General features: G+C 43.3%; 1 protein-coding gene across 2 annotated transcripts; it reads left to right on the top strand.

Moving 5' to 3' along the window:
- Nucleotides 1–900: 900 nt before the first annotated feature.
- HEMGN (hemogen) lies at nucleotides 901–26,955 on the top strand. 2 transcript variants are annotated; one of them, XM_088460094.1, is made up of 4 exons: nucleotides 901–1,147; nucleotides 19,015–19,105; nucleotides 21,568–21,914; nucleotides 26,641–26,955. In XM_088460094.1, the coding sequence occupies exons 1-4, from the start codon at nucleotides 1,054–1,056 to the stop codon at nucleotides 26,751–26,753; spliced, it is 645 nt and encodes a 214-aa protein (XP_088316220.1). In that variant the 5' UTR covers nucleotides 901–1,053; the 3' UTR covers nucleotides 26,754–26,955. The 2 variants fall into 2 exon arrangements, with proteins under 2 accessions (XP_088316220.1, XP_088316219.1); XM_088460093.1 differs by having other exon boundaries at nucleotides 19,012–19,105.
- The last annotated feature ends 654 nt before the right edge of the window (nucleotides 26,956–27,609 follow it).

Below are 27,609 nucleotides of genomic sequence, written 5' to 3'. Positions count from 1 at the left end.
GGGGAGGGGTAGGCCATGTGCCCGGTCAGGAGACTTGCCGCCATTCCGGGAGAGTAAGCAAGTATGATTTTAATACGTATTATACAATGTATTTTATTTATTTTTATATCTATATGGTGTATCTACTGCTATACGTAATTTGAGTGTGGAGGAGGAGGGTGTGTTTTGGTACCTGGAAACCTTCCCTAAGTACACATCTGAAATGAGTCATACTGTAAAGTGTTAGTATTATTCTATCTGTACACAGTATCTGTTCTACAGATAAGGGAACATGAAAATAATAAAACAAAGTTTATCTGAAAGATGGTTAACTGTGATAGTTTTCATACTGTTCTAGGACAACAAACTGGACAAAGCAGGATAATAACATATGGGATACGATATGTGCACTCTTTATTACTCGTTACATTATATTGATATTAGAAGTCCCTGTGGAGTTCTGTGACAATATGAAACATAAGCCTGTACTCAGGGTTCTGTATAGCGTACAAGTCACTAAAATCTAAAGTGTCTTTAAATATCCATAATAATATACAATACACATGTTTTCTTAATTATCATTGAAGTGATTAGATCAGAACCCAATAAAATACAGTACATGCCTTTTGTACCTACTGTATATTAACATCACTTGTACATTATATAAAAATGGTAGGACTAAAATATAGGAAGTAAAGTTTATGTTCTTGTTTGAATTCTAGTCTTGGATCATTTAGAGGTTTCCAAGCGATTTTATCACCCTGGAATTTTTAAAACGGAGTATTCATCACAAATGCATACACGTGTGATAGAAACGTCCCGCCAAAATGTCAAACAAGCTTGCAGAGTTCCTAGCTGTAACCTTACCACACAGTGGGACACAGACCAATTTAGCATGTGATAAGAAATCATTATTAGCATTCAGTAATGGTCAGTGTTGATAACGCACTTTGGGAGGGAAGACAAGTTTTGCAAGACACTCCTTGTTCAAAATTGAAGCTTAGTTTAAAATGACAGTGAATTGCAGCTGAGGCAAGAGGTTTTAGGATACAGAAGGCAGCAGCGTAAACAAAAATGGGTGACTTCGAAAATGACCATCATTATTCAGAACTTGCAGAAAACTCTGCCCTGGCAAGTGGGCATCATGACAAAAAGGAGGGAATCCCTGGTAAGATGAAACAGAAACTTCCTAATTCTACAGTATGCATAATGTCAGGGATGTCTATGTAGTGTTGATACTTCATCAAACATGTTAGGACTTGTATGTATATATTAGTATATATAAATAGCATCCTTACAATTATCTTTATATTACATAGTTAATAGCTTTTTATATAGTACTTAGCATTAAAGTTACCTAAAGTCAGTGAAAGTGGATCACTTTGTGTACACACTTTGCATGGCTATGTAGTTGCATCACCAGATGTGAAGTGTGACTTCAGGTGCACTGTAAGTACTAATTACACCACAATAGAAACAAATGGCTTGTTTTATTTCAGTGACAGCCGAAGGATGGCTACATGTGCTATGTCTACATACAGTAGGATATCCTAATTCTTCTATGGAAAAAATATGTTACCAGACATTTTAACATAATAAACATTTACATGTGTAGCAATATATGCATTCTTTAAAGCACTGCAATATTGCATGCTTTGTTTCAGTTTTCGCATATACTGTGTATATCTATATCTATATATATATATACATACATCCAACTAATTTTATAGCTGTACTGTATATACAGGACAGAATTAATTGAAAAACAGTGCAAGTAGTTTTATATCTACACTGTATGATCAGATTATGTGGTGAGTATTATTACATGTCTTTTGCCTAATCTGTCCTTTCATGTATATCCAATACCCAATAAACATACCCCACCTTGCTATATCATTTAAATAAAAGATGTTGCAATTTTGGGTGCACAACAGTAGTTGAAGCCAAAATGATTGTGTTCTGCATAGCGATAGACTTAAGTGAATCTACTATACAAGTATGTGATGTTTTCATCCACTTGTTACCATAGTATTGAGCTCTGCTTTTCTTCCTTACAAAACACAAACAATATAATTTTGCATTTATTTACATTGTGTGTTAGTGACTTTACCACTCATTAACCTGTGATACTGTTTGTCCTTTTTCCATCGTTTTCATCAGAAAAAGGGGCTTATTACCATTTATCCACATATATCAAGAGGCATAACGTGGGTAAATCACAGATAACAGTGCTGTATCTCTTTTCGATCAGTAACATATCTTGCCATGGCAGCGATACTTGCATTCAATTTATCAAGCAACAAATAGCTCTGGTTTTCCTTGCTTGTGCAAAAAAAAAACCCATAACGCTATATCAGGAAGGCATTATGCACCTTACATGGTGGCAGAGAGGAGAATTTTTGGAGAAGCCCTACTTTTTTCTCCCTACCTGGTAGACTGCAGGTCTTGCTCCACCTCCTTTGCAGCATTCTCTTTGGGGACTGTGTAGTAGCAATTATTAATAAAACTGATTCTGATTCAGACCCGCTCGCAAGCGCTATGCGCTCGTGAGCGGGTCGATGTTAGGCCACTGCGCATGCGCACGCCGGAGCCGGCTCCGACGTGCGCATGCATGAGACGCAGCTAGCGACGGGCGATCTGTCGCTCCGGGTCTCGCACCAAAAGGGGGCGGCTGTCGATTTTGATCGACAGCTCGCACCGTTTTGGAGGCATGGCGTGGGGGTGGCTTCACAAATGGAGGCGTTCCCAAGTGAACGCTTGCCGTTTGTGGGCGGCCCCACTGACATCACTATTAGAGCCAGAAGCTCTGGGCTTGCGGCCACGAGACCCTACCACAAGGGTCTCGTCGCAAGCCCGATGGTCGCGATGGTCTTGACACAGGATACATGACAACCTGCTATGAATTTGTTTGTTGTAAGACTATATGCAGTATCCAAGAAGATAAGGACATGAATACAGTTACTGCATGAAGCAACTCTGCAGATAAGATTTAGTACCGTTTACATTGAGTATAAAGGAACATTTCAGCACACCAACAACAACTATAGAGCAAAGTATTTTCTACTAACAATTTTACATACAGTAAGTACTACTATTTACTGCCTCTAGGGTGTAGACTGACATAAGAAATAAAAGAATCATGCTGCAACCGCAGGTTATCAAAAAGATTATAGAGCCAGAGATGTAGTAATATAGCTGCTTCTATTTTAAAACAAACACGTTTTCTAGTTTCATAATAAGAAGTATATACCTATACTGGAACGAGAAAGGTGTATAATGCAATTAGAATATTTTCTTTAGTTACCAATACTGTGCAATATGCTGTGTAAGTTGTATGTATACCCCAATATTCAATGTGTATTGTTAAAATGATGACTACTTTACCTGCATGTGATTTCTATTAATACTTTAATTTACAGTCAGGTGCATAAATATTGCAACATTGACAGAATTTTCATATTTTGTCCTCTATTCACCACCACAATGGCTTTGAAATGAAACAAACAAGATGTGCTTTAACTGCAGACTTTCAGATTTAATTTGAGGGTAACTACATCCAAATCAGGTGTATAGTGTAGGAATTACAACAGTTTCTATATGTGCCTACCACTTTTTAAGGGGCCAAAAGTAATGGGACAAACTAAACAATCCTAAATCTAACTTTCACTTTTTAATACTTTGTTGCAAATCCTTTGCAGGCAATTACAGCCTGAAGTCTGGAATGCATAGACATCACCAGATGCTGGGTTTCATCCCTGGTGATGCTCTGCCAGGCCTCTACTGCAAATGTCTTCAGTTCCTGCTTGTTCTTGGGGCATTTTCCCTTAAGTTTTGTCTTTATCAAGTGAAATGCATGCTCAATCGGATTCAGGTCAGGGGATTGACTTGGCCATTGCATAATATTACACTTTTTAGCCTTAAAAAAGTCTTTGGTTGCTTTTGCAGTGTGCTTTGGGTCATTGTCCATCTGCACTGTGAAGCGCCGTCCAATGAGTTCTGAAGCATTTGACTGAATATGAGCATATAATATTGCCAGAAACACTTCAGAATTCATTCTGCTGCTTTTGTCAGCAGTCACATCATCAATAAATGCAAGGGAACCAGTTCCATTGATAACCATACATGCCCACACCATGACACTACCATCACCATGCTTCACTGATGAGGTGGTATGTTTTGGATCATGAGCAGTTCCTTTCCTTCTCCATACTCTTCTCTTCCCATCACTCTGGTACAAGTTGAACTTTGTCTCATCTGTCCATAGGATGTTGTTCCAGAACTGTAATGGCTTTTTAGATGTTGTTTGGCAAACTCTAATCTGGTCTTCCTGTTTTTGTGGCTCACCAATGGTTTACATCTTGTGGTGAACCCTCTATATTCACTCTTGTGAAGTCTTCTCTTGATTGTTGGCTTTGACACATATACACCTACCTCCTGGATATTGTTCTTGATTTGGCCAACTGTTGTGAATGGGTTTTTCTTCACCAGGGAAATAATTCTTCTGTCATCCACCATAGTTGTTTGCCGTGGTCTTCCGGGTCTTTTGGTGTTGCTGAGCTCTCCGGTGCGTTCTTTCTTTTTAAGAATGTTCCAAACAGTTGATTTGGCCACACCTAATGTTTTTGCTATCTCTCTGATGGGCTTGTTTTGATTTTTCAGCCTAATGATGGCTTGTTTCACTGATAGTGACAGCTCTTTGGATCTCATATTGAGAGTCGACAGCAACTGATCCCAAATGCAAATGTCACACCTAGAATCAACTCTAGACCTTTTACCTGCTTAATTGATAATGAAATAACGAGGGAATAGCCCACACCTGTCCATGAAATTGCTGTTGAGTTGATAGTCCCATTACTTTTGGCCCCTCAAAAAGTGGGAGGCACATATAGAAAAAGTTGTAATTCCTACACCGTTCACCTGATTTGGATGTAATTACCCTCAAATTAAATCTGAAAGTCTGCAGTAAAAGCACATCTTGTTTGTTTCATTTCAAAGCCATTGTGGTGGTGAATAGAGGCCAAAATATGAAAATTCTGTCAATGTCCCAATATTTATGCACCTGACTGTATGTCAGCACTGTTCTTACCTTTATTTGTGTTATCCTTCACTCGTGTTCCGTTTGGTGTCAGCAACCCAATGCAAAACTCGGAAGTATACTAGGCAATGGAGCTTTTATGTTGGCAGAGTTTAAGTCTAGCTTCAGCAGTTATATTAGGGTTGTCAAAAACATGATCCACAGTTAAAAAATCCCCAGATCTTCTGTTCTTCAGCCGCAGCTGCTGGGCACTAAGACCCGGAGCAGCTCCCCATGGAGGGGCGACCTGTAACCTGTGCCTTCAGCACATGCACGGCTTCCCACCCCATCTTTCCTGTTCAATCCGTCTAGTGAACAGACATGTCCCTAAGTGCTTTGTGTAACGAAGGCCCCCATATGACCCCAAATTTCACTGTGCCACTACAATATATATATATATATATTATATATATGAAAAAAAACATGAGTTTCGCTGCCACCATATACAGTGCAAATGCATCTGGTGCACCACAACACCCAACAAACCCTTAAACGCTATGGGCTGCATCTGGAAACTTCTTGCATCATGTACTAGCTGCATTACTTTTAACCCTGTGTTATCTTGCACCTGTTTCTACCTGGTTAATTAACCGAACCCTGGTTAAGTCATCTGCCATTTGGACTGACCTCTATTTGCACACCGCTGCCACCTACTGTACCACGAGGGTCTGCCAACACTTCCAACATATCATGACTTGTTCAACATGAGGAATTGCCCAGTCAAACATTAAAAATTATTTCTCTTTTGTTTAAAAAACGTGCATGTTACTTTAAAAATATATGCAGCATTATTTGGAAAAACAAAAAAACACCCATTCGGATTGACAATGGTTCCACTGAATTTAGAAGTAGTAGGTAAACATGAACTTTGTGCATCATGAGAACCATTATGTCTTAAGTCATCAAGATGTTTCTGTAAATCTAGCTCCCTTGCTGAGTATGAGCTAGGTTTTATTTACAGTTACTGAAGCTTGGTAAATGCTGGAAAACTCTTAAAGCTTATGTGACTCACTCATTTGAATGCATCGCTGCTCGGAGTTCTACAGAATTAGGATTCAGAGTACTTCTCATTTACCGCCCCCCTGGAGATGGAAAGATATTTCTATAAGAATTTGCAGATATTGTTGCTGGACTAGTTCTGGAGCATCAAAGATGGCTGATCCTTGGGGATTTCAATGCATGGGTTGATGATGAGCTCTCACACCTTGGCCAAGATCTCCTGTGCACAATGAATGCTCTGGGCCTCACACAAGTCATTCCTTCGGCTACTCATATAAGTGGTCACACTCTTGATCTCGTCTTCCAGATTGGATTAGATGTCTCTGACCTAAATATAAACCCAGTCACGTGGTCAGACCACCACTCAATTCACTTCTCAGTTACAACCCCTCAAAATATAACTTTACCCATGGAGTTGACAAGGTATCGTCCAAGGAGGGGCATGACTCCCCAGTCTCTTGCAGCAAACCTGGATCTTTCTGCGGTAATGGGGGCCTGTGAAGATCCTTGTTCCCTTGTCTATTACTATAACAGGGATGTGACAGCTGCAATGGATATTATTGCCCCTGTGCGTATACGACCCCTCATACCACACCGGCAAGCCCCTTGGTTTGACAATAGTGTTATTGAACTCAAGAAAAGGGAGCGTAGACTTGAAAGACGATGGAGGAAGATGAACCTGGTAGACGATAAGTTAACACTAATGAAACATATAAGAGAATATCAATCAACAATCACCCGTAAGAAAACAGAGGGCCTAATTCAGACCCACTCGCGAGTGCGGAGCGCTCGCAAGCGGGTCGATGGTGCCCTAATGCGCATGTGCACGACGGAGGGAGCTCCGTCGTGCGCATGCACGGGACCCGCATAGCGACAGCCAAGCTGTCGCTATTAGTCTCGCACCAAAGGGGGCGTGCTGTCGATGGTGGCTGACAGCACGCCCCCTTTGGTGGGCGTGCTGGGAGCGTTGCTGCCCAGACGGAGGCGTTCCCATGGGAACGCCTTCCGTCTGGAGCCGGCCCCACTGACATCACTAGTGATGTCAGTGGGAGTGCTTTTAGCTCCGAGAGAGCCAAAAGCACTCCTGGGCTTGCGGCAGCGAGACCCTACCGAAGGGTCTCGTCGCAAGCCTGATGGTCGCGATGGTCTTGACCATCACGACCATCTTTTTGGCCGCTCACATAAGCTGTGGGTGGTCACCCACAGCTATGCGAGCGGCCAGGAGGCTGCTCCATTTTTAGGTAGGAGGGCCCTGATTCAGAGCGAGCGCTCTGGTCAGAGCGTCAGGCTCTGAATCAGGCCCTGAGTTCCTTTCAAATGAGATCAAGGCAGCAAACAATAGGCCAGCTCAGCTTTTCCATACAGTGGAGATGCTTTGCAAACCAGCATGCCTGTAGCATGATGAAACCCTCTCCCAGTCAAGATGCAATGAGTTTGCAAAATTCTTTGCAGATAAAGTATCCTCCATCCAGGCTGGAATCCCCACAGAGCCATCAAAGGAGTGCCAAACTACCAAGCCTGCCAAGGTAAGCCACCTGTCTCCCTGGAACAGCTTTGACATAATGGATGTAAAAGGCATTGCTAAAATTATCAGAATGTTGCGACCCGCCACCTGTGATCTGGACCCTGCCTCAACCAAGCTTCTCATAGGGTGTATATACATTATTGGCCCTGTAATTGCAAAAATAGTTCAATGCTCTTTGCAAACAGCCATTTTGCCAGAACCACTAAAGGAAGTAATTGTTAGACCACTTCTTAAAAAACCTAATTTAGACCCTGACTGCATGACCAACTATAGACCAGTTTTAAACCTTCCTTTCTAGGAAAGGTCATTGAGAAAGTGGTGGCAATGCAGCTGGAAACCCACCTGTCTACCCATGATATTTATGATCCATTCCAGTCAGGATTCAGTAGAAGACATAGCACTGAAACAGCCCTGGTATGTGTGCTTAATGATCTTCTGATGGCAAGAGACAGAGGTGATTGTTCAATCTTAATCCTTCTGGATCTCTCAGCAGCATTTGATACTGTGGACCATGAGATCTAATTGAGCGCCTGAAAAATTTCTGTGGACTGGATGACACAGTCCTTAGATGGTTCACATCATTTCTCATTGGCAGGTAAGAGAGTTTCTTCTGGAGTAAACTCTTCATCACCATTGCCACTTCCATGCGGTGTCCCACAGGGTTCTATACTATCTCCCATGCTTTTTGCAGTATACATGCTACTATTGGGTGAAATAATCAGACGTCATGGCCTGGTCTACCACTGCTATGCAGATGATACACAACTGTACCTGTCCTTTGCTCCAGGTACAAAGGACCCAATAACAACCCTAAATGACTGCCTAGCTGAGCTTCAGGAGTGGATGAGTGCCAGTTGGCTGCGACTGAACCCTCATAAAACAGAGGTTCTCAGGATAGGTCACAGGACAGGGCTATAGCATAGCCAACCAACAGGACTTACGCTTGGGGGTTCAGTATTACAAAACACTAAACATGTGCGGAATCTTTGTGTTGTCCTGGATAGTGGCTTGACACTTAAACATCAGGTATCAGCCACAATCAAATCCTCATTCTTTCATCTGAGGAACATAGCCAGAATCGAGCACTTAATTCCCTCAGAAGATCTGCTTAAAGTCATACATGCATTTATATCATCACGCCTAGACTACTGCAACACCCTCTACCTCGGTCTCCCAGCATAAGAATTACACCGCTTGCAGATGGTACAAAATGCAGCTGCCAGGCTATTAACCAACCAGCCCCGTTCCAGCCACATAACACCCTTTCTCTACTCCCTTCACTGGCTGCCTGTCAGATGGAGAATTGTTTTCAAGATTGGCTTACTAACTTACAAAGCCCTTCATGACCATGGCCCAGGGTACCTGAAGCAGCTTCTGATTCCTTACTGTCCCACTCGATTACTGCGATCTGTTGATGAAGGACTATTAACAGTACCTAGAATCTCACGGAATTCGTCTGGGGGTCGAGCTTTCAGTTTGGAACTCACTTCCCCGCACAGTTCGAGAGGCCTCCACTCTAGAATCATTCAAAAATAGACTCAAGACTCACCTATTCACCCAAGCATTTCACTAATGTTCCTTGTTTAAGCTTATTTTGTATTTTGTACTGTAAATGTAAAGCACTTTGAGTCCTTTAGGAGAAAAGTGCTGTATAAATAAAATTATTATTATGTCAGTGCAACAAGTAGACTTGCCCAGTAGACTCCATAGACCATATGTAATAGCTTGCAAGTTGTAGGCACTGGGGCAATGTTAAATCAGATTTGTCCATTGACCGGAGGATAACACAGGTTAAGTTAGGTTAACAAGTAGGCCAAAGGTTCAGAATCTTGAGATTCAGAATTGTTATGCAGCATAGTAATGGCTATTTTGACTCCTAAAGCTTAAAATAGTATTAAGCATCCCCAATAATCTGTGCAGTACATATCCAGAAAGATAGCTTATTTCTTATAACTTGTGATTTAATAAAAGTAGGACAGTACAGCAACTTATTTATTTATTAACAGGGTACTTGTGTACGGACTCAGGGTCTCATTCAGACCCGCTCGCGAGCGCAGGATGCTCGCAAGCTGGTCGATGGTACCCAAATGCGCATGACGGAGGCTGCTCCGTCGTGTGCATGCGCGAGACCCGGCGAGCGACGGGGAAGCCGTCGCTCGGGGTCTAGCACCAAAGGGGGCGTGCTGTCGATGGTGAGTGACAGCACGCCCCCTTTGGTGGGGGTGCCGGGGCGTGGCTGCCCAGACGGAGGCGTTCCCATGGGAACGCCTACCGTCTGGGTCCGGCCCCTAGTGATGTCAGTGGGAGTGATTTTGGCTCTGATAGAGCCAAAATCACTACAGGGCTTGCGGCAGCGAGACCCTACCGCAGAGTCTCGTCGCAAGCCCGATGGTCGCGATGGTCTTGACCATCGTGACCATCATCATGGACGCTCGCATAAGCTGTGGGTGGTAACTCACAGCTATGCGAGCGTCCAGGAGGACGCACCAGAAAAAAAAAAACGCCCTGATTCAGAGCGGGCGCTCGTTCAGAGCGTCCGGCTCTGAATCAGGCCCTCATTGCAGAGAGACCCCAATGAATATTTTAAATGGTACTTGAGTACTTTACGTACACAAGCACTGGAAGTTGTCCCCACCTAAAGAAGAAATTTGTCCCCTTGTGGGCTCGGTGACTCGCTACGCTTGCTACAAGGTTATATTCCCCCTCTACGCTCACTTGGATGGTAGGGAATGATGCTGGACACTGGCTGATGACGTCAGGGTCCTCTCTGTGAAGGGGATTTAGACATTACCATGATTGATGATAAAAATAATGAGTGTGGGAATGTCTCCGTCTGGCAGGCACGCCCCTGGCACGCCCACCAAAGGGGGCGTGCTGTCAATCAACATCGACAGCACGCCCCGTTTGGTGTGAGACCCGGAGCGATGGAAAGCCCGTCGCTCCCAGGGTCTCGCGCATGCGCACGACGGAGCTCCCTCCGTCGTGCGCATGCGCAGTGGGGAACATCGACCCGCTTGCGAGCGTCCTGACGCTTACGAGCAGGTCTGAATGACCCCCATAGTACACAGTGGTTTATGCATTCACCCTCATTTTTTGCATATACCTGCTGGAATATAGGCAGATCCTATAGGTGTTGATATAGGTGCCAGTGATGTGTGATGGAGGTGAATCTGTCACGGCCAGGGTATTTCAGCATGGTGCTAGGCGAGTGTTACCTGTGAGGTCATTGTGGCGCGGGCTGTCTGGTGGCGGAGCTGGTGTCTGGCGGGGGGCTTTGGCTGCGCGCGTTGTTGTGCGGGCCTGTTGTCACTCTGCGCTGGTGGGGCCTGGCGGCGTCTCCATTCCGTTTGGCATGGGCGCCGCCATCTTGCCTTCTGGCCTTGTGATGCGGCTGGCCAATACTGGTGAGTCACATGTTCCCTCCGGCCAGTAACAGCACGGCATGGGGTATTTAGGAAGGGTCAGTGCCTTCCTTCTTTGCCAGTGCAACGTGTATCTCAGCCTAGCTGAGAGGGAGTTCTCTGTGCTTTCCTGTTCCTGTGAATTCGCTGTCTGCCAGTCTGCCTTTCAGCTCCTAGCTCCCACTGGACTACCCCGCTTCCTCCATCACCCTTGCCCATACCTGAGTGCCTGAGCCTGCTGACATCCTGCACTTCAATTCACTACCTGCATACGTGGTTTGATTATTTTCAGTTTCACTACCTGCACACCTGGACAGCTCTAATTGTTTCTACTTGGACATTAACCCTTTTACTCCCACCACAGAACTCTTGTGCACATTTATATATTCCTGGACTTTTATTTACTGCCACATTATATGTCTACTCAAGCACTTATTAAAAATCCTAGTTTTATTTTCAAATCTGCTTCTGTGATCACTCCTGCTACCACCCCGTGTCCACAAACAACCCAGAACATCACAGTTTGCACAGGCCTTATGGAGCCGGCCACGGATCAGGAGTCAGGAGTGGATTTGTTCCGATGCATTTCTGGTCGTTTAGAAAATCTGGAAAACATGCAGCATCAGATGGCTCAATTTCTGCAAGAGATGTCCAAGCGACAGGATAGTTTGCAAACTTCCTTTTCTACCCCTGAAGTACCAGCATCTACATCCGCATCAGCGTCTGGGAATACAGGAGGCAGATCATCTCCCCGCTTACATCTTCCTTTACCAAATAAATTTGACGGCAATCCTAAACTCTGCCGAGGATTCCTAAATCAGTGTGACATACATTTTACCCTGCAGCCTGACAACTTTCTAACTGCAAGAACTAAAGTGGCTTATATAGTCTCTCTGTTATCCAGCCAGGCCTTGGAATGGGCTTCCCCACTCTGGGAGCGCTCAGATCCGCTCCTGGATAATTATGCAGGCTTTGTGTCATCCTTCAGGAGGATTTTCGATGAACCTGGGCGTACTGTATCAGCATCATCAAACATCATGACACTGAGACAAGGGGTCCGTCCTGTCAGTCAATATGCCGTGCAATTTAAAATTTTAGCATCAGAGCTCAAATGGAATGAGGAAGCCCTCACCTCGACCTTCTGGCATAGGTTGTCAGACCGACTAAAGGATGATCTAGTCACTCGAGAGCTTCCTACTAATCTGAACGACATGATTTCATTGTGTATCAAAGTTGACCTACGCTTCAGGGAACGTCAGGCTGAAAAAAACAGAACTGACCGGCAAAGGTCATTTACCCCCTCCATTTCTACCCGTCCCATTCCTTCTCCTACTGAAGAGGAGCCTATGCAGGTGAATCATACACACCTCTCCAAAGAAGAACGTCAGAGAAGAATGCAAAAGAACCTCTGTCTGTACTGCGGAGAGTCCGGACACCTGCTGATCTCCTGCCCCCGTAAACCAGGAAATGCCAAATCCTAACTGACCCTGGAGACATCAAGTTAGGAGTTATGAACCCGTCTCCAAAAATTAAAGATTTCACGATTACCCTAGCCTTGGATCTTAAACCTAAACCTGTCTTTGCTACTGCTCTACTCGACTCGGGAGCAGCCGGAAATTTCATAACGTCTAGTTTCATAGATAGATTTCAGATTCCTTGTTTGTCTCTCAACCATGCCATCTCTTTGACCTCTTTAGACGGACGCCCTCTAACTAACGGGATAGTCACCAAAGAGACTCAACCAGTATTGGTCCGAATTGGGGCACTTCATTCTGAGTCCTTAAAATTCCTGGTGATATCAGAGGCCTCTCAAGAAATTGTTCTTGGTCTACCCTGGTTACGTCAACATAATCCCAGGATTGATTGGAGTTCTATGCAGATTCTGTCATGGGGTATGGACTGTCAGAAATCCTGTCTCCCAAAAATTCGACATTAGTTTCTTCTGCCATTCCCAAGGAATATCAGATGTTCGCCGACGTTTTCTCTGAACAACAAGCAAATATCTTACCCCCTCATAGGGAATGGGACTGTCCAATTGAATTTATATCTGATAAGATACCACCTTGTGGTCGTACCTATCCGCTGTCCTTGCCTGAGACTCAAGCCATGACCGAGTACATCCGGGACAACCTGGCAAAGGGGTTCATTCGCCCCTCTACTTCACCTGCCGGAGCTGGGTTTTTCTTCGGTGGCAAGAAGGACGGTGGTCTAAGACCATGTATCGATTATCGAGGCCTTAATGACATTACTGTAAAGAATCGATACCCTCTTCCCCTGATTACTGAGTTGTTTGATAGGGTCAAGGGCTTTGTCATTTTTTCTAAATTAGATCTGAGAGGGGCTTACACCCTCATTCGTATCCGAGCTGGCGATGAATGGAAGACCGCTTGTAATACCAGAGATGGACATTTTGAGTATTTAGTAATGCCTTTTGGATTGTGTAACGCCCCTGCTGTCTTTCAAAGTTTCGTTAATGAGATTTTCCGGGATCTGTTATATGTTTCGGTTGTTGTCTATCTGGTTGACATACTGATATTTTCACCCTCTGTGGCTAAACATCAAGAACATGTTAAAGAAGTTCTGACCCGTTTGAGAGAAAACCACCTTTACTGCAAACTGGAGAAGTGCGTCTTTGGAGTGCCCAGTGTACCTTTTCTCGGCTATGTAATATCTGGCTCCAGTTTAGAAATGGACCCCAAGAAGGTACAAGCAATTCTGGATTGGACCCGACCTCAGACACTGAAGGCCATCCAGAGATTGTTGGGCCTCGCCAATTATTATAGACGCTTAATTAAGGGATTTTCTACACTGCTGGCTCCCATTACAGCCTTGACCCGCAAAGGTGCTAATCCTGCAAAATGGTCACCGAAGGCAGAGTCTGCGTTTCATCTTCTAAAACAGGCCTTTATCTCAGCACCAGTTCTTCGACAACCAGATCTGGACAGGCCTTTTTTGTTGGAAGTAGACGCATCATCTGAAGCTGTGGGAGCAGTCTTGTCTCAATGTTATGAAGACAACCGAGTCCATCCGTGTGGGTTCTTTTCTAAAAAATTCTCACCTGCCGAAAGGAACTACGCCATAGGTGAGCAAGAACTACTAGCTGTAAAGTTGGCATTGAAGGAATGGAGATATTTGCTAGAAGGCACCAAGTTTCCATTAACTGTATTTACGGACCATAGAAATCTCCTGTTTCTCAAAAACCTCCAATGTGTGAGTCCTCGTTTGGCCCGCTGGGCAATATTCTTTGCCAGGTTTCAGTTCACCCTGACCTTCCGGTCTGGAGCACTTAATCAGAAGGCTGATGACCTATCGAGATCTCTCCTCTGTGATGATCAATCTGAAAATCAAAGCAATACCCCTGTCTTGGAATCAAGAGTTTTCGCCGCATTACAACTTCAGCCTCCTACGGGAAAATCATTTGTGGCCCCGGAATTAAGGAAGCAGCTTCTCACTTGGGCACATTCCTCTCGCTTCGCAGGGCACTCAGGCACTCGGAAGACCTTGGAGTTCCTGAAAAGACACTTTTGGTGGCCTTCTATGAAGGCAGATATAATGGAGTTCATCTCTTCCTGCTCCTCCTGTGCCCAGCATAAATCATCACGACAAGCTCCAGCTGGGGAATTGCTTCCATTACCTACTCCATCACGTCGATGGACGCATCTCTCCATGGATTTCGTCACAGACCTGCCAGTCTCTCAAGGTTTCAACACTATCTGGGTTGTAATAGACCGATTTTCTAAGATGGTCCACTATATACCGTTGAAGAAGTTACCTTCTGCCCCTGACCTGGCACAGTTGTTTGTCCAACACATATTTCATCTACATGGCTTTCCTGCTGAAATTGTCTCTGACCGTGGTGTGCAGTTTACTGCAAAATTCTGGAGGGCTTTGTGTTTTGTTCTTCAAGTGAAGTTAAACTTTTCCACGGCCTACCATCCGCAAAGCAACGGCTCCACCGAGAGAGTTAATCAAGATCTAGAGACTTTCTTAAGAATTTTTATGTCATCTTCCCAGGACAATTGGGCTGCCTTGCTGCTGTGGGCTGAGTTTGCACATAATGCTTCCTACCACTCGTCAACTAACCGAACGCCATTTCAGGTTGTATATGGCCTTCATCCTCGTGTTCCCGAATTCCAAAGCCTGCCTGTTTTCGATGTTCCGGCCGTGGAGGACACGGTGCGGAATTTTGCTGCCATCTGGACTCAAGTACGGTCTGATTTGTTGAAGGCATCCTCTTGCTATAAGACCCAGGCCGATAGAAAGCGTAGAATAGTTCCACGCATGCAAGTTGGAAGCCAGGTCTGGTTATCCACCCGGAATCTTCGTCTGAGGGTTTCTTCTATGAAATTTGCACCATGCTTCATTGGTCCCTTCTCCATAACAGAAGTCATTAATCCAGTGGCCTATCGTCTACAGTTACCCCCATACCTAAAAATCCCTAATTCCTTCCATATTTCCTTATTGAAGCCCCTGGTCCTGAATAAATTCCATAGTGCTCTACCTGCTTCTCCTCGAGTCCAGACAGAGAGAGTAGTTGAGTTTGAGGTCGCCCAGATCTTGGACTCTCGTCTACGCAGAGGTCATCTAAAGTATTTGCTGGACTGGAAAGGTTACGGTCCAGAGGAACGTTGCTGGACCGATGCTCGTGATGTCCACGCTCATCAGGGGATTCCATTATGCCCATCCGGAGAAGCCTGGTGAGTGTCCTGAGGCCACCCCAAAAGGGGGGGTACTGTCACGGCCAGGGTATTTCAGCATGGCGCTAGGCGAGTGTTACCTGTTAGGTCATTGTGGCGCGGGCTGTCTGGTGGCGGAGCTGGTGTCTGGCGGGGGGCTTTGGCTGCGTGCATTGTTGTGCGGGCCTGTTGTCACTCTGCGCTGGTGGGGCCTGGCGGCATCTCCATTCCGTTTGGCATGGGCGACACCATCTTGCCTTCTGGCCATGTGATGCGGCTTGCCAATACTGGTGAGTCACATGTTCCCTCCGGCCAATAACAGCACGGCATGGGGTATTTAGGAAGGGTCAGTGCCTTCCTTCTTTGCCAGTGCAATGTGTATCTCAGCCTAGCTGAGAGGGAGTTCTCTGTGCTTTCCTGTTCCTGTGAATTCACTGTCTGCCAGTCTGCCTGTCAGCTCCTAGCTCCCACTGGACTACCCCGCTTCCTCCATCACCCTTGCCCATACCTGAGTGCCTGAGCCTGCTGACATCCTGCGCTTCAGTTCACTACCTGCATACGTGGTTTGATTATTTTCAGTTTCACTACCTGCACACCTGGACAGCTCTAATTGTTTCTGCTTGGACATTAACCCTTTTACTCCCACCACAGAACTCTTGTGCACATTTATATATTCCTGGACTTTTATTTACTGCCACATTATATGTCTACTCAAGCACTTATTAAAAATCCTAGTTTTATTTTCAAATCTGCTTCTGTGATTGCTCCTGCTACCACCCCGGGTCCACAAACAACCCAGAACATCACAGAATCCACATGATAGTTAACTTATTAACTTAACTTATTAACCGGACAGAGCAGGTTTGCAGGATGACACATGGTTAATGTGCACGTATGTACAACATGGACACAATGTACAAATACAATGGCTGTACCAGATCCAGCCAGGAACAAATGAGGTAGCAGAGGTGGTGTGCAGAAAAGAGGGTGTACACACCTGTGTGTATACATACCATGCTGACAGTGGAGTATGCACACACTGGCATATATATGTAGTGGTATAGTGGTGGTGATATAATGGAACATGATCGCTGGCCTGAGTAACTCCGTCTCTCCATTATAGAGACTCTCAGGAGCACGGCCTTCCTCTATGGAGGATGGAGCTAAAGACGCGCGGTATGGCTGTGCATGCACAGTAGCACATAAGGCTTGGAGGACGCACTGCCGGGTAATGCTGCCCATCCACTAGACGAGCTGAAAACGACTGCATGATTACGACATTGTAATCGTGCAGTTGTTTGTCAGTCTGTTTGGCAGTTGCAGGCTCAGTGATGAGCCTGCACTGAACGAGCAGTCGTTCAGTGCAGGCTCATCAATCATCTGCAAACATGCTGAACCTGACGTTATTGTCAGGTTGACCAGCTTGTTTGCACGATGGTAGATGTCGGAAGTGACCAGCGGGCACGCGCATCACTGGTCGTTTCTGACATAAATGTGCACAATGCATGCACGATTTGCAAGCGATTGCACGATAACGACGTCGTTATAGTGCAATCGCTTGCAAATATCGCTATTTGCATGGGCACCTTAATAAGACAGCCTAGTGCTCTCCCCTTAACATGGAGGACCTTTACAAACACTCCTAAAATGGATGTTATATTGCTGGAACATGTTTTTGAGAAATTAAATGGAATTAATCATTTTATAGTTTATCTAAAATACTGTGTTTTGTTTTGTAATAATAATTTGATGGGTTTTTTTGGGACTAAAGTAAATTTGAGGTGCATGTACTATCAAGCAATGATATCAGTTGAAAAAGGGGTTATTACTACTTCTAAAAAATATATAAAAGGCTGACCATGGAGAATTCAAAGGTTTCTCCAGCAGCACCTTCAACTTTCTTAAATAACGCTGTCGCCATAGCTAGCTATGCCAGCATGGGGCACTTACTGAGTGACAAAAACCTGAGCTTTTTGGTGCAGTCCCTTAACACATAGAGCCACTCTGCCGCTTCCCAAGGTCTTTGAGTATACGCTGTCAGTCCAGAATAAGATCTTGCTGTATTGCGAGCTCTTGTGAATGTGCAGCGCGTCTGTTGGGAGCAGTCATGACAGAGGTCGCATTAACCAGGACAGAGGTCGCAAGAGGGGCACGTTATCTCAACACTTCTCTAGTGACTCTCTTTTTAATACATCTCAGTGGTAAGACAACCTACATGCAGCACTAAGTCGCAATGCAGAATTATTTTAGTGATGAGAAAAGGGGCAGCATAGATCCTCTAAGAATATTAAGATATATTTCATATATGTAGATGCTACCTATAGGGGACACATCTGTTCTTGCTACAGTGGTTTCCAGCACCATTTACTGATGTCTGCTGCATTGATAGGGCTTCCATGATTTGTTGATGTCACATGGGTGGTGCAAGCCTGACTACATGGGCCCTCCTCCTTCTGCTGTTACTTGCAATGGCTGCCATTTAAGGCAGATCAACGTAACAGAAGCATCCACTTAGCATATGTTACATTTTTGGCTCTTTTAATTTATTCAGCAGCCACCAAGCCAAAGGCTATCATTTGCCAGATCAGGTGCTGCTTAGCTCATGATACAACTTCTCAGTGGAAAAAGGCAGAGGTGACTATTGTCTGGACCTGCTTGGCCCAACCTGAATGAACCCAGTAGTTTTATGACAGGAAGAAGGTCAGCAGTGTGAACTCAATCTATATTTGTTAAGCCATTTGTGCTTGTTTAGATGCATGGAAAACAGTAAAATGAGTTCAATACATTATGAAAGGCTAATTGTGTGTAGTATAAAAAGAGTCATTTGTTACAACTCAGCCTCCTTACCTGAGATGTGAATGCATTTGGCTATATAGGAATTTCAGTGGTTGAATTAGAGATGTTAGTGAAGGAACTTGCAAACAATGAGGAGGTTTGCAAACTTAAATGTTTTCATCAAAGTAGAAACTAAAATCTCGTACAGCTCGTAACATTTTGCTACATGCATAGAGATTAATAGTAGTAAGGATACGCACAGACTTAACAGTTTTTTTTTCTATATTTATATAATGAATAGAAAGCTTAATGTAGTAGTAACCCCACAGTTACAATGCAGCAAAATGTGCAGCAAAATATGCTTGGCCAAATAGGTTTTCTAGTGTAGGACATGAACCAATGAGATGACACGCGCCTCCAATCCTAGGACAACTCTTTTGGCCAGATGTCTCATCCTGCTGTGCAGTCAACAGGCCATATTGTAATAAACATTATGATGCAGGGGATTTTTTTACTACTTTAAATATTATTTTATAATTTATTTATTTCAATAATGCATACATATAATCTGTTCTCATTTAGTAGTGATTTCGCCACGTCGTTTGAGAGATCGAGAGGCTCTGAAGAGAAAAAGGGAAGAGGCACAGAACAGAGACACTTACCAGCGGGATTTTGGGTAAATTATTGGATAATCGATTGCTTTATTCAAAAAGGAATGTAAAAATATAGGCCCTGATTCAGAGCCGGACGCTCTGACCAGAGCGCTCGTTCTGAATCAGGGCCCACCTCCATTAAAATGGAGCGTCCTCCTGGATGCTCGTATAGCTGTGGGTCACCACCCACAGCATATACGAGCATCCAACAAGACCATCGGACTTGCGAGTGAAACCCTGTGGTCGGGTTTCACAACCGCAAGGCCAGGAGTGATTTTGGCTCTATCAGAGCCAAAATCACTCCCACTGACATCACTAGTGATGTCAGTGGGGCCGGCTTCAGACGGTAGGCGTTCCCATAGGAACGCCTCCGTCTGGCAGGCACGCCCTCGGAACGCCCACCAAAGGGGGCGTGCTGTCAATCAACATCGACAGCACGCCCCCTTTGGTGCGAGACCCGGAGCGATGGAAAGTCCTTCGCTCGCCGGGTCTCGCGCATGCGCACGACAGAGCTCCCTCCGTCGTGCGCATGTGCAGTGGGGACCATCGACCCACTTGCGAGCGTACTGCCGCTCACGAGTGGGTCTGAATGACCCCCATACTTAGAAGATACAATATATTGAGCACTTTTGCATTAAATGTCATATAAATCATCATTATTTTATCCATCATTATTGCTAAACAACAGTACAGGTTTTATTTTCTATCCATTCCAATTAAGGGCACCAGGCAGATATTTTAGCCATTAATAGGCTACAGACCAACAAAAGTGATAAACAAAAATAAAATAAAATATATTCATAACGGATACATATGTAAAAGAAGCATCTCAGAATTTAAGATAATAGACAAGATGTCTATGAAGCTGGCTTTCATAGGTTCCTTGAGGGTGACCACTCCTGTCTTATTAATATATAAAAGGAAACTATGTGCACAAGTACAATTATTCTGCCCAACTTCCCCTCTCTTCCTCTGCAAACTTTTGCTTGTCTGTAAATTCTGCCATCTTGCTAAACACACTTATGTGCTTTGGCAGAACTCTAGGTGCAATTTTTGTGGCGCACAACATGAACATGGCTGATTTTGCACGGTAGATATTGTGTACTTCATGAATGGCTGTCAGATTTTTTTGCCCATTCTTTAGCAGCAATTTTATATACTTGACAAGATTTGAGGTAAAGCTATTTAGACAAAAGTAAGGATCTAGTGTATATCAAAAGAACATTTATTATATATTTGTTTAAGGTGTTTTGTTAATTAGAGTACAATACTTATTTAACTACAGCTGTTCTTCACAGGGTTCATATAAGAAAAAACAGTTCATGCTAAAAAGATAGTCATTCTACTTTTATCCTCCACACCAGGGGTTCCCAAACTATGTGTGTGGTACCCGGTTGGTGTTCCAGGACCTAATCAATTTTATATGGTCCATGTGATAGGCAAAACCAAAGCTGGTGGCTGCCCATCATAATATGTAGACAGACAGAAGTGCAACTATGTCCACCACCACATAACTGAACCTAAGGATGACATATAAGCAAAATTGACTTACATTTATAATTTTATAGAATTTCTCAATAAGAAACTTTTGGCCTAGGGGTATCATGACAAAAATGCTGATACTCTAGGGCACCGTGATTGAAGAAAGTTTAGGAACTACAGATCAACACTGTCCTAGCCATCAGCTGATCTCTTAACAATACGTTAGACACCATATCACTTAAGTGTCCCTTGTCCTATAGTATATTACACATGCCATTATGCACAGGTTTATTTATTTATTATTTATTTATTAACAGTTTCTTATATAGCGCAGCATATTCCATTACGCTTTACAATTGTAAACATTAATACAGTGATTCCCAACCTCGGTCCTCAAGGCACACCAACAGTCCTGGTTTTAGTTCTATCCATGATTGAGCACAGATGGTTAAATCAAAATAACTGAGTAACTAATTAAGTCACTTGTGCTCAAGTATGGCTATCCCTAAAACCTGGACTGTTAGTGTGCCTTGAGGACTGTGGTTGGGAACCCCTGCATTAATAGAACAAAACTGGGTAATAACAGACAGATATATAGGTAGGAAGGCCCCGCTCGCAAGCTTACAATCTATAGGATCCTTGGCTTCCCAGTGTTAATAACTAAGAAGGCTAATTATACAATCTTGGGCTTAGTGTACTGTAGGTCCGGTATGGATGCTATTGTGTTCCATTACTGAATCAGCTGCAGACTGGTCAGGTATCTTTTTAAGCATTCAACATTTAGAAGGTCAGAACTGAGCATTTACAATAGTATACAACAGGTTTTTTTTGCTATGAGTATATAATACTGAATGATAACCCTGGTGTCATAAGTTAGAATCTAACGAGGGCCCTATCTGGTTATTAAGTAACTCCACTGAGGCAGGGACTGTTGTCAATGTTTAATAAGTATGGTTCTACGTACATCTTGCAATCATTTTAGAAATTATTTTATAATTTTCAGAAATAGACACCAGAAAAAATCCAAAGGAACTGGACGTGGGAGAAGGAAGCAAGTCAAGGAACCTGAGCCAGAGCAGCAGCCTGAGCACAAGCCAGAGCCACAAAATGAACCAGGGATTGAATTGGAACAGGAACCACAGCTTGAATCACATCATGAGTTGGAGCATGAACAGAAGACTGACTTAGTGGCAGATGTCCCACAAGAGCATGATCAACATGAACAAGAACCTCTGGAGCATCAAGACCCATTTCCAAATGTGACTGAAGATGAGGCTGCAAATGTGACAATTGCAATACATGAAGAGGCTGGAGGATACTTGCAAGAGAAAAGTACCTTCTTTCTAAAAGGTAAGAACTTCTGGAATAATATTATACTCAAATATAGAAATAGTGATTAATTGCTTATTTCCTTCCTATTTTCTAGATCTATATTCAAAAACAAATCTATACTTTAGTACAATTTATTATATCCCATCAATCTCCCAGCACATCTCAGTGTCCTTCCTCTAGAGCTCTGCTATCATTACTCCTATATGTCAAAAACTCATCCTTCTTATAATTGCATAATCACCACCACACTATAATGTAGAACTTATAAACACTTGTCATTTATACTTCATTTGAAAATGTCCCCAAAGCAAACTTATATAATCTATTATTCTTCCTATAAAACTGCCTCACAGTAAATCGTATTATCCATTCTGCTTATGTGCAAATAACCCTCATTCAAACTTCAGGGATTCATTCTTTAGAGGATAAAAGATAGATTACAGAATTTGGAGAAAGTCTTTCTGCACGATAATGACCGTTATAGGCATGGATTGAAGTTTACAGAAAAAAGGATGAATTACAGAGCTCTGGATGAGGTTATTTTGAAGAAAGGATGATAGATGGTTATTATTTGGTGGGAAAAACACACAACAGAACCTACAGCAAAAGAGGCTTTTTTATATGAAGCTCTAGGACCTAATTCTGAGTTACACACAATTTTGAATGTGGCCACATTTCACAATTTTTTTTAAAATATACCATATACACAAATTAGAGCATCTATGAGCGATTCCAAGTCGTAAGCATCTTAATCCAGAAGGCAGTGCATTTACATAGATGCATCCAACTCAGCATACAGGATGTTTACATATGAATTCCGATTGCAAAGCTTTGGAATTGTCACCACATTAATCGTGACTTAGAATCAGGTCCTTTATATTGCCATATACTATATACATTATATGTACATTATATATTTTCTTTAGCCAAGTCAGAACTAAACATAGTGACCAACAGCTGCAGTGCACTTGGGTATCCAGAATCTATTCCTACATTTCCATAGTGTCACTCCAGTATAGCCTCATACAATCAATTTGCAACACTGTCAGGATGAATCTCTACATATTATAGATGTATAAATGATCTGTACAAGAATCACTGCTTCTTTGTCTGCTATCAGGTACAACATAGGCAGAAAAATACCCCCGTATAAACATCCAGGCAAAACAACTTATATATACTTTGTCGCAACTCCCTTGTCTGCAGATCTAAAATAATAAAATAATAATATAAAAAAAACTGAAAAAATGCGTCATGCATAAGTATTCCACCTTCATGTGCTGTAGAAGAACCAAGTTTACACAGATTAAATATATTTCTCTAACAATTGCCTTTCAATTAGCCTCTACCTGTGAATTATCAAAAATATGAACTATTATGGATAAAAGACTCCCTAATTCAAATAACATTAGTCATACTGTGAATCTAAAGGAAAGCTATGAAAATGAAGCCCATTCTCAGAAGATTAAAGCTAAAGTTATAGACATGGACAAAATAGGAAAAGGCTACAAAGTAATATCCAAGTGTTTGGATTTCCCAGTAAGCACTGTAGGATTATTTGTGAGGAAATGGAAGCTGCATCCTACCACCCAGGCACTGACTAGCTAATACCATCCCTCCAAATTCTGCATCAGAGCATGAAGGAGACTTGTGAGAGAAGCCACAAAGAGGCCAACTATCACTTTGAAGGAGCTACTGAGACTTATGTGAAGGTAAAAACAGTCAGCCATATCAAGAGCTCTGCATACCACCCTCCCTAAGTATGGGAAATTGGCTTGAAAGAAGCCATTACTGAAGAAAACCCACATCAAAGCACATCTGGAGTTTGCCAGAAAACATCAGAGTGATCCTGCTAAAATGTGGGAAATAGTCAGATGAGACAAATATGATGTTTTTTAGCATCAAATCTAAATGCTATGTGTGGCTCAAACCTAATACTGCCCATTCCTGCTTCTGTCTGTTAGAAAACTAAAGCTTGGGAGAAAGTTCACCGTTCAGCAGGACAATGATCCCAACACAAGGCCACAGCGTAGTTAAGGTGAATGTACTACAATGGCCAAGTCATAGTCCAGATCTCAATCAATTTGAGTATCTGTGGTACTATTTGAAAATTGCAGTCTGGCAGCATCATCCAAACAACCAGAACAACCTGGAGCAAATCTACAAGGAAGAATGGGCAAGTATCACTCCCAAACAGTGTGTAAACTTGGTAGTAAATTACCCATACAAACTTAAAGCTGTCATCAAAGCAAAAGGTGGTTCTACCAAGTACTAGTCAACATTAAAAATGTTACCATTGTAGCTCCGCCCTGCAAAATATTTTCCAAAAATCCATTAACTCTCATTTAATCTATTTGGGGGTACAGCATTGAAAAGGAAAATCAATTTACCCTTACATAGGGTGGATGACTCCAGGCCTCTGCTTTTTATGCAAAGGAAAACAATCTTAAGGCAATCAATTAGCATTTAGGATTACTATTGAGTCGCTAAATATGTATACTTATGGGAGTAGTTCATCTTATCAGGTGCAAAATCATGAACAGCATCATAAAACTTAATATTAAAAATGGAGCAGATATACATTATCAGTTTGCAACAGGTATAATCCACAAATATATAGATAATATCCAAGCATCACGGTTAATTTAGTTAAGTTATGATCAAAATTAAACCTGTGACATATGTATTTTAATCCTTGCTTATCTGTATATACAGAAAAACATTTACATTTAACAGTGCCTGTCCCAACTTCGGACTTTGGCCTTCCGCTCACATTTTACACAATACAATTCTTTTGTTGAAAATTTTTCTTAGATCTGGATCTGAATGTACTACCAGAGAATTTTTGAAAACAATTTTTGAAAACAATTATTACTACTTTTATCATTGATATAGATTTGTAAGGTGCCACTGTGATTTACAATGCTGGTTTCATTATAATCTGATTAATTATGATAGGTGCTAATAAACCTCAAAATCAATGTCCCTGGCTATCATTTGGGTCTCAGGAGGGAATTATGGGCCTGATCATTTCTCAGGAGGGAATTATGGGCTATGATGCGTTCGCACACAGCCGTCAAAGTATGCCGCCAAAGTATGCAAAATACCGTGATCGCAAAGCAAGTCATTAACACGCCCACTATGTCTTGCCATGCGATCTCGGTATGTATTTAGACACCCACCAGCCTGTCACAAGACACTTTTACTTTGATCACCTTTCCAAGAAGCTCTTTGTAAAGTAAATCAAAAGCTTGAGGTTTAAACCAGAGCATCTATGTTTCAGTTGTTTCAGTCTCAAAAACTGGTATTACTCATAGTGGTACGGGTAGGAGAGATATGGGTGGCCAGTGCTGGGAAAGGGTGGTGCCGCTGAAATCTTGGAAGGAGCCACTATAATGATGAATCCCGAAACTTGTTGTAGGTTTTTAGTTTTTTTTGTCTACCCCATTTCACTTATCAGTATGTACGGTACCTTTTGCTTGATGCATTATTATTACATGAAAAAATTTAGAATTTTTACAATACTGTAAGAATCTTAAGTGGAATGAAAAGCGTAACATACAGTAGCTTTGTGGCAAGTTAGGAGACGGCCACTTGTGAGGAAAAGATTACCTTCTCCAGAAGTATGCTCACACTGGGCAGGTTTGATAAGATCAATCAGGTCCAATAATGGAGAAACTAAGAAAGGATTGTTTCCATTTAATACAGTTTAAATTGTATATAGCTCCTTGGCTTCCACCCTTCACCCTCCTCACTCCTGTTCCTATGTTACTATGTTTGGTGGACCCACACATACAACAGGATAACAAACTGCTGTTGAACTGTCTATGGAGTTCTAAAGGTGCCCATACACGGTGCGATATAGCAGCCGATCCGACAGATTAGTACGATATCGCTATATCGTACCGTGTATGGACATGATATTGGACAGTGGGCCTGATTCAGAGCGCTCGCTACCAGGTCGATGGTGGCCCAGAGCGCATGCACACGACGGAGCCGGCTCAGTCGTGCGCATGCGCGAGACCCGGATAGCAACGGGCAATCCGTCGCTCTGGGTCTCGTACCAAAGGGGGCGTCCTGTCGATGTTGAGTGACAGCACGCCCCCTTTGGTGGGCGGGCCGGGGGAGTGGCTGCCCAAACGGAGCCGTTCCCATGTGAACGCCTCCGTTTGGGGGCGGCCCCACTGACATCACGAGTGATGTCAGTGGGAGAGATTTCGGCTCTGTTAGAGACGAAATCTCTCTGGGGCTTGCGGCAACGAGACCCTACCACAAGGTTCTCGTCACAAGCCCGATGGTCGCGATGGTCTTGACCATCGTGACCATCTTCCTGGCTGCTCGCTATAGCTGTGGGTGGTCACCCACAGCTATGCGAACGGCCAGGAGGCCGTTATAAAAAAAAAAAGACCGGCCGGCTCTGAATCAGGGCCAGAGCACGCTCCCATGGAGTCTTACATTGCACCTCCAGATCTTACTGTAGGTTCATTTCATCTGGGGATGCGATGTACGATACCATGCAGCACTATGCGGGTGGGGGAGCGGGGTGCTGGCATATCTGGCGGTCAGGCAGCAGATCGTTCCGTGTGTGGGGACCACCCGATATGTCAGCCATCGGATCCCCTGTCACGTTGCAAGGTGCATATCGCACCGTGTATGGGTGGCTTAGCTCCAATCCTGCCCCCCACAAGCCTCTGTCAATAGACAAGAGTGTTCATCATAACCTTCATGTGCTTTATATTACCAGATAAAGAAGAGGTGGCAGAGGCGGATCCTCAACCAGCGACCGCAGCACCTGAAGTTCTGAGCTTTTCTCTCAGTCCTGAAGAGGAACATCAATACTACACTCCGCTACTTTAACTTTACTAATTGTACAAGCAACATTTTAATGTAAAATATGTAACTTTGGGTGAAGCAAAGAGCAAAAAAAAAAATCATTATTTCTATAGTCTTTCAATCATTATTTCTACACTATTTCTATTAAATAAAAATCATTATTTCTATAGTCTGTAATAAACTACAATTGTCTATAATGAGACAAACCTGCTGGGGATTGACATGTAATGCATACAGTACATATACATTGTATGTAAAACATTAAATATATTGTTGTTATTGTTACTGAATTTTTGTGTAAACCTGCTGTTTTCATTTGTGAAAGGAGGTGACGTAACATAGTCCTAAACATATCAGTATGCCCCATTCATATCATTTTCATTTGAGAACAAAACTCATACATAAAATAAATTAGTGAGTTAAACAAAAATATACAGTTTGTAAGAATTGCACAATAAAACAATGGGCCTGATTCAGAGTTGTACTCTATTTGCATTGCCGCTGTGTCCCTGATGCTAAATTGTGCTAATGTCACAGCAGGCGTCCTGTGTAAATAGACTCCTCCTGCCGGCTTCTGTGATCCGTTACTACAGCCATCGGATCACTGGCATTACCATGAAATTCACACTGCTGGGGCCGTTGAAGCTGCGACGGAAGACGCAGACACTGACCTCGGCACGCCTAGAGAATGGGACTGACAGGCAGGGCCGTTGAGAGCCTTGCGGGGCCCCGGTAAAGAGGGGGCGTGGCTTAATCGCGGGAGGTGTGGCCACGCCCCCTCAAATAAAAAGTATACATGTGCAGCGCCGCGCGCCGGGGAGGGGGGCGCTGCGAGCCCCTCAGCCCGGCGCAAAGCCAGGGGGGGCGTGATCAGTGTGAT

This window comes from Taudactylus pleione, unplaced genomic scaffold (assembly GCF_031769625.1).
Source record: "Taudactylus pleione unplaced genomic scaffold, aTauple2 ptg000967l, whole genome shotgun sequence".
NCBI lineage: Eukaryota > Metazoa > Chordata > Amphibia > Anura > Myobatrachidae > Taudactylus > Taudactylus pleione.
The sequence above is the reverse complement of the archived record's forward strand: the minus strand, read 5'-3'. Positions and strand labels throughout refer to the sequence as shown.

Coding starts and splice junctions, on each gene's coding strand:
- HEMGN (XM_088460093.1), top strand. CDS start 1,054: ATGGGTGACTTCGAAAATGACCATCATTATTCAGAACTTGCAGAAAAC. Junction 1,148..19,011: donor CAAAAAGGAGGGAATCCCTG/GTAAGATGAAAC, acceptor GTTCTCATTTAG/TAGTGATTTCGCCACGTCGT. Junction 19,106..21,567: donor ACTTACCAGCGGGATTTTGG/GTAAATTATTGG, acceptor TATAATTTTCAG/AAATAGACACCAGAAAAAAT.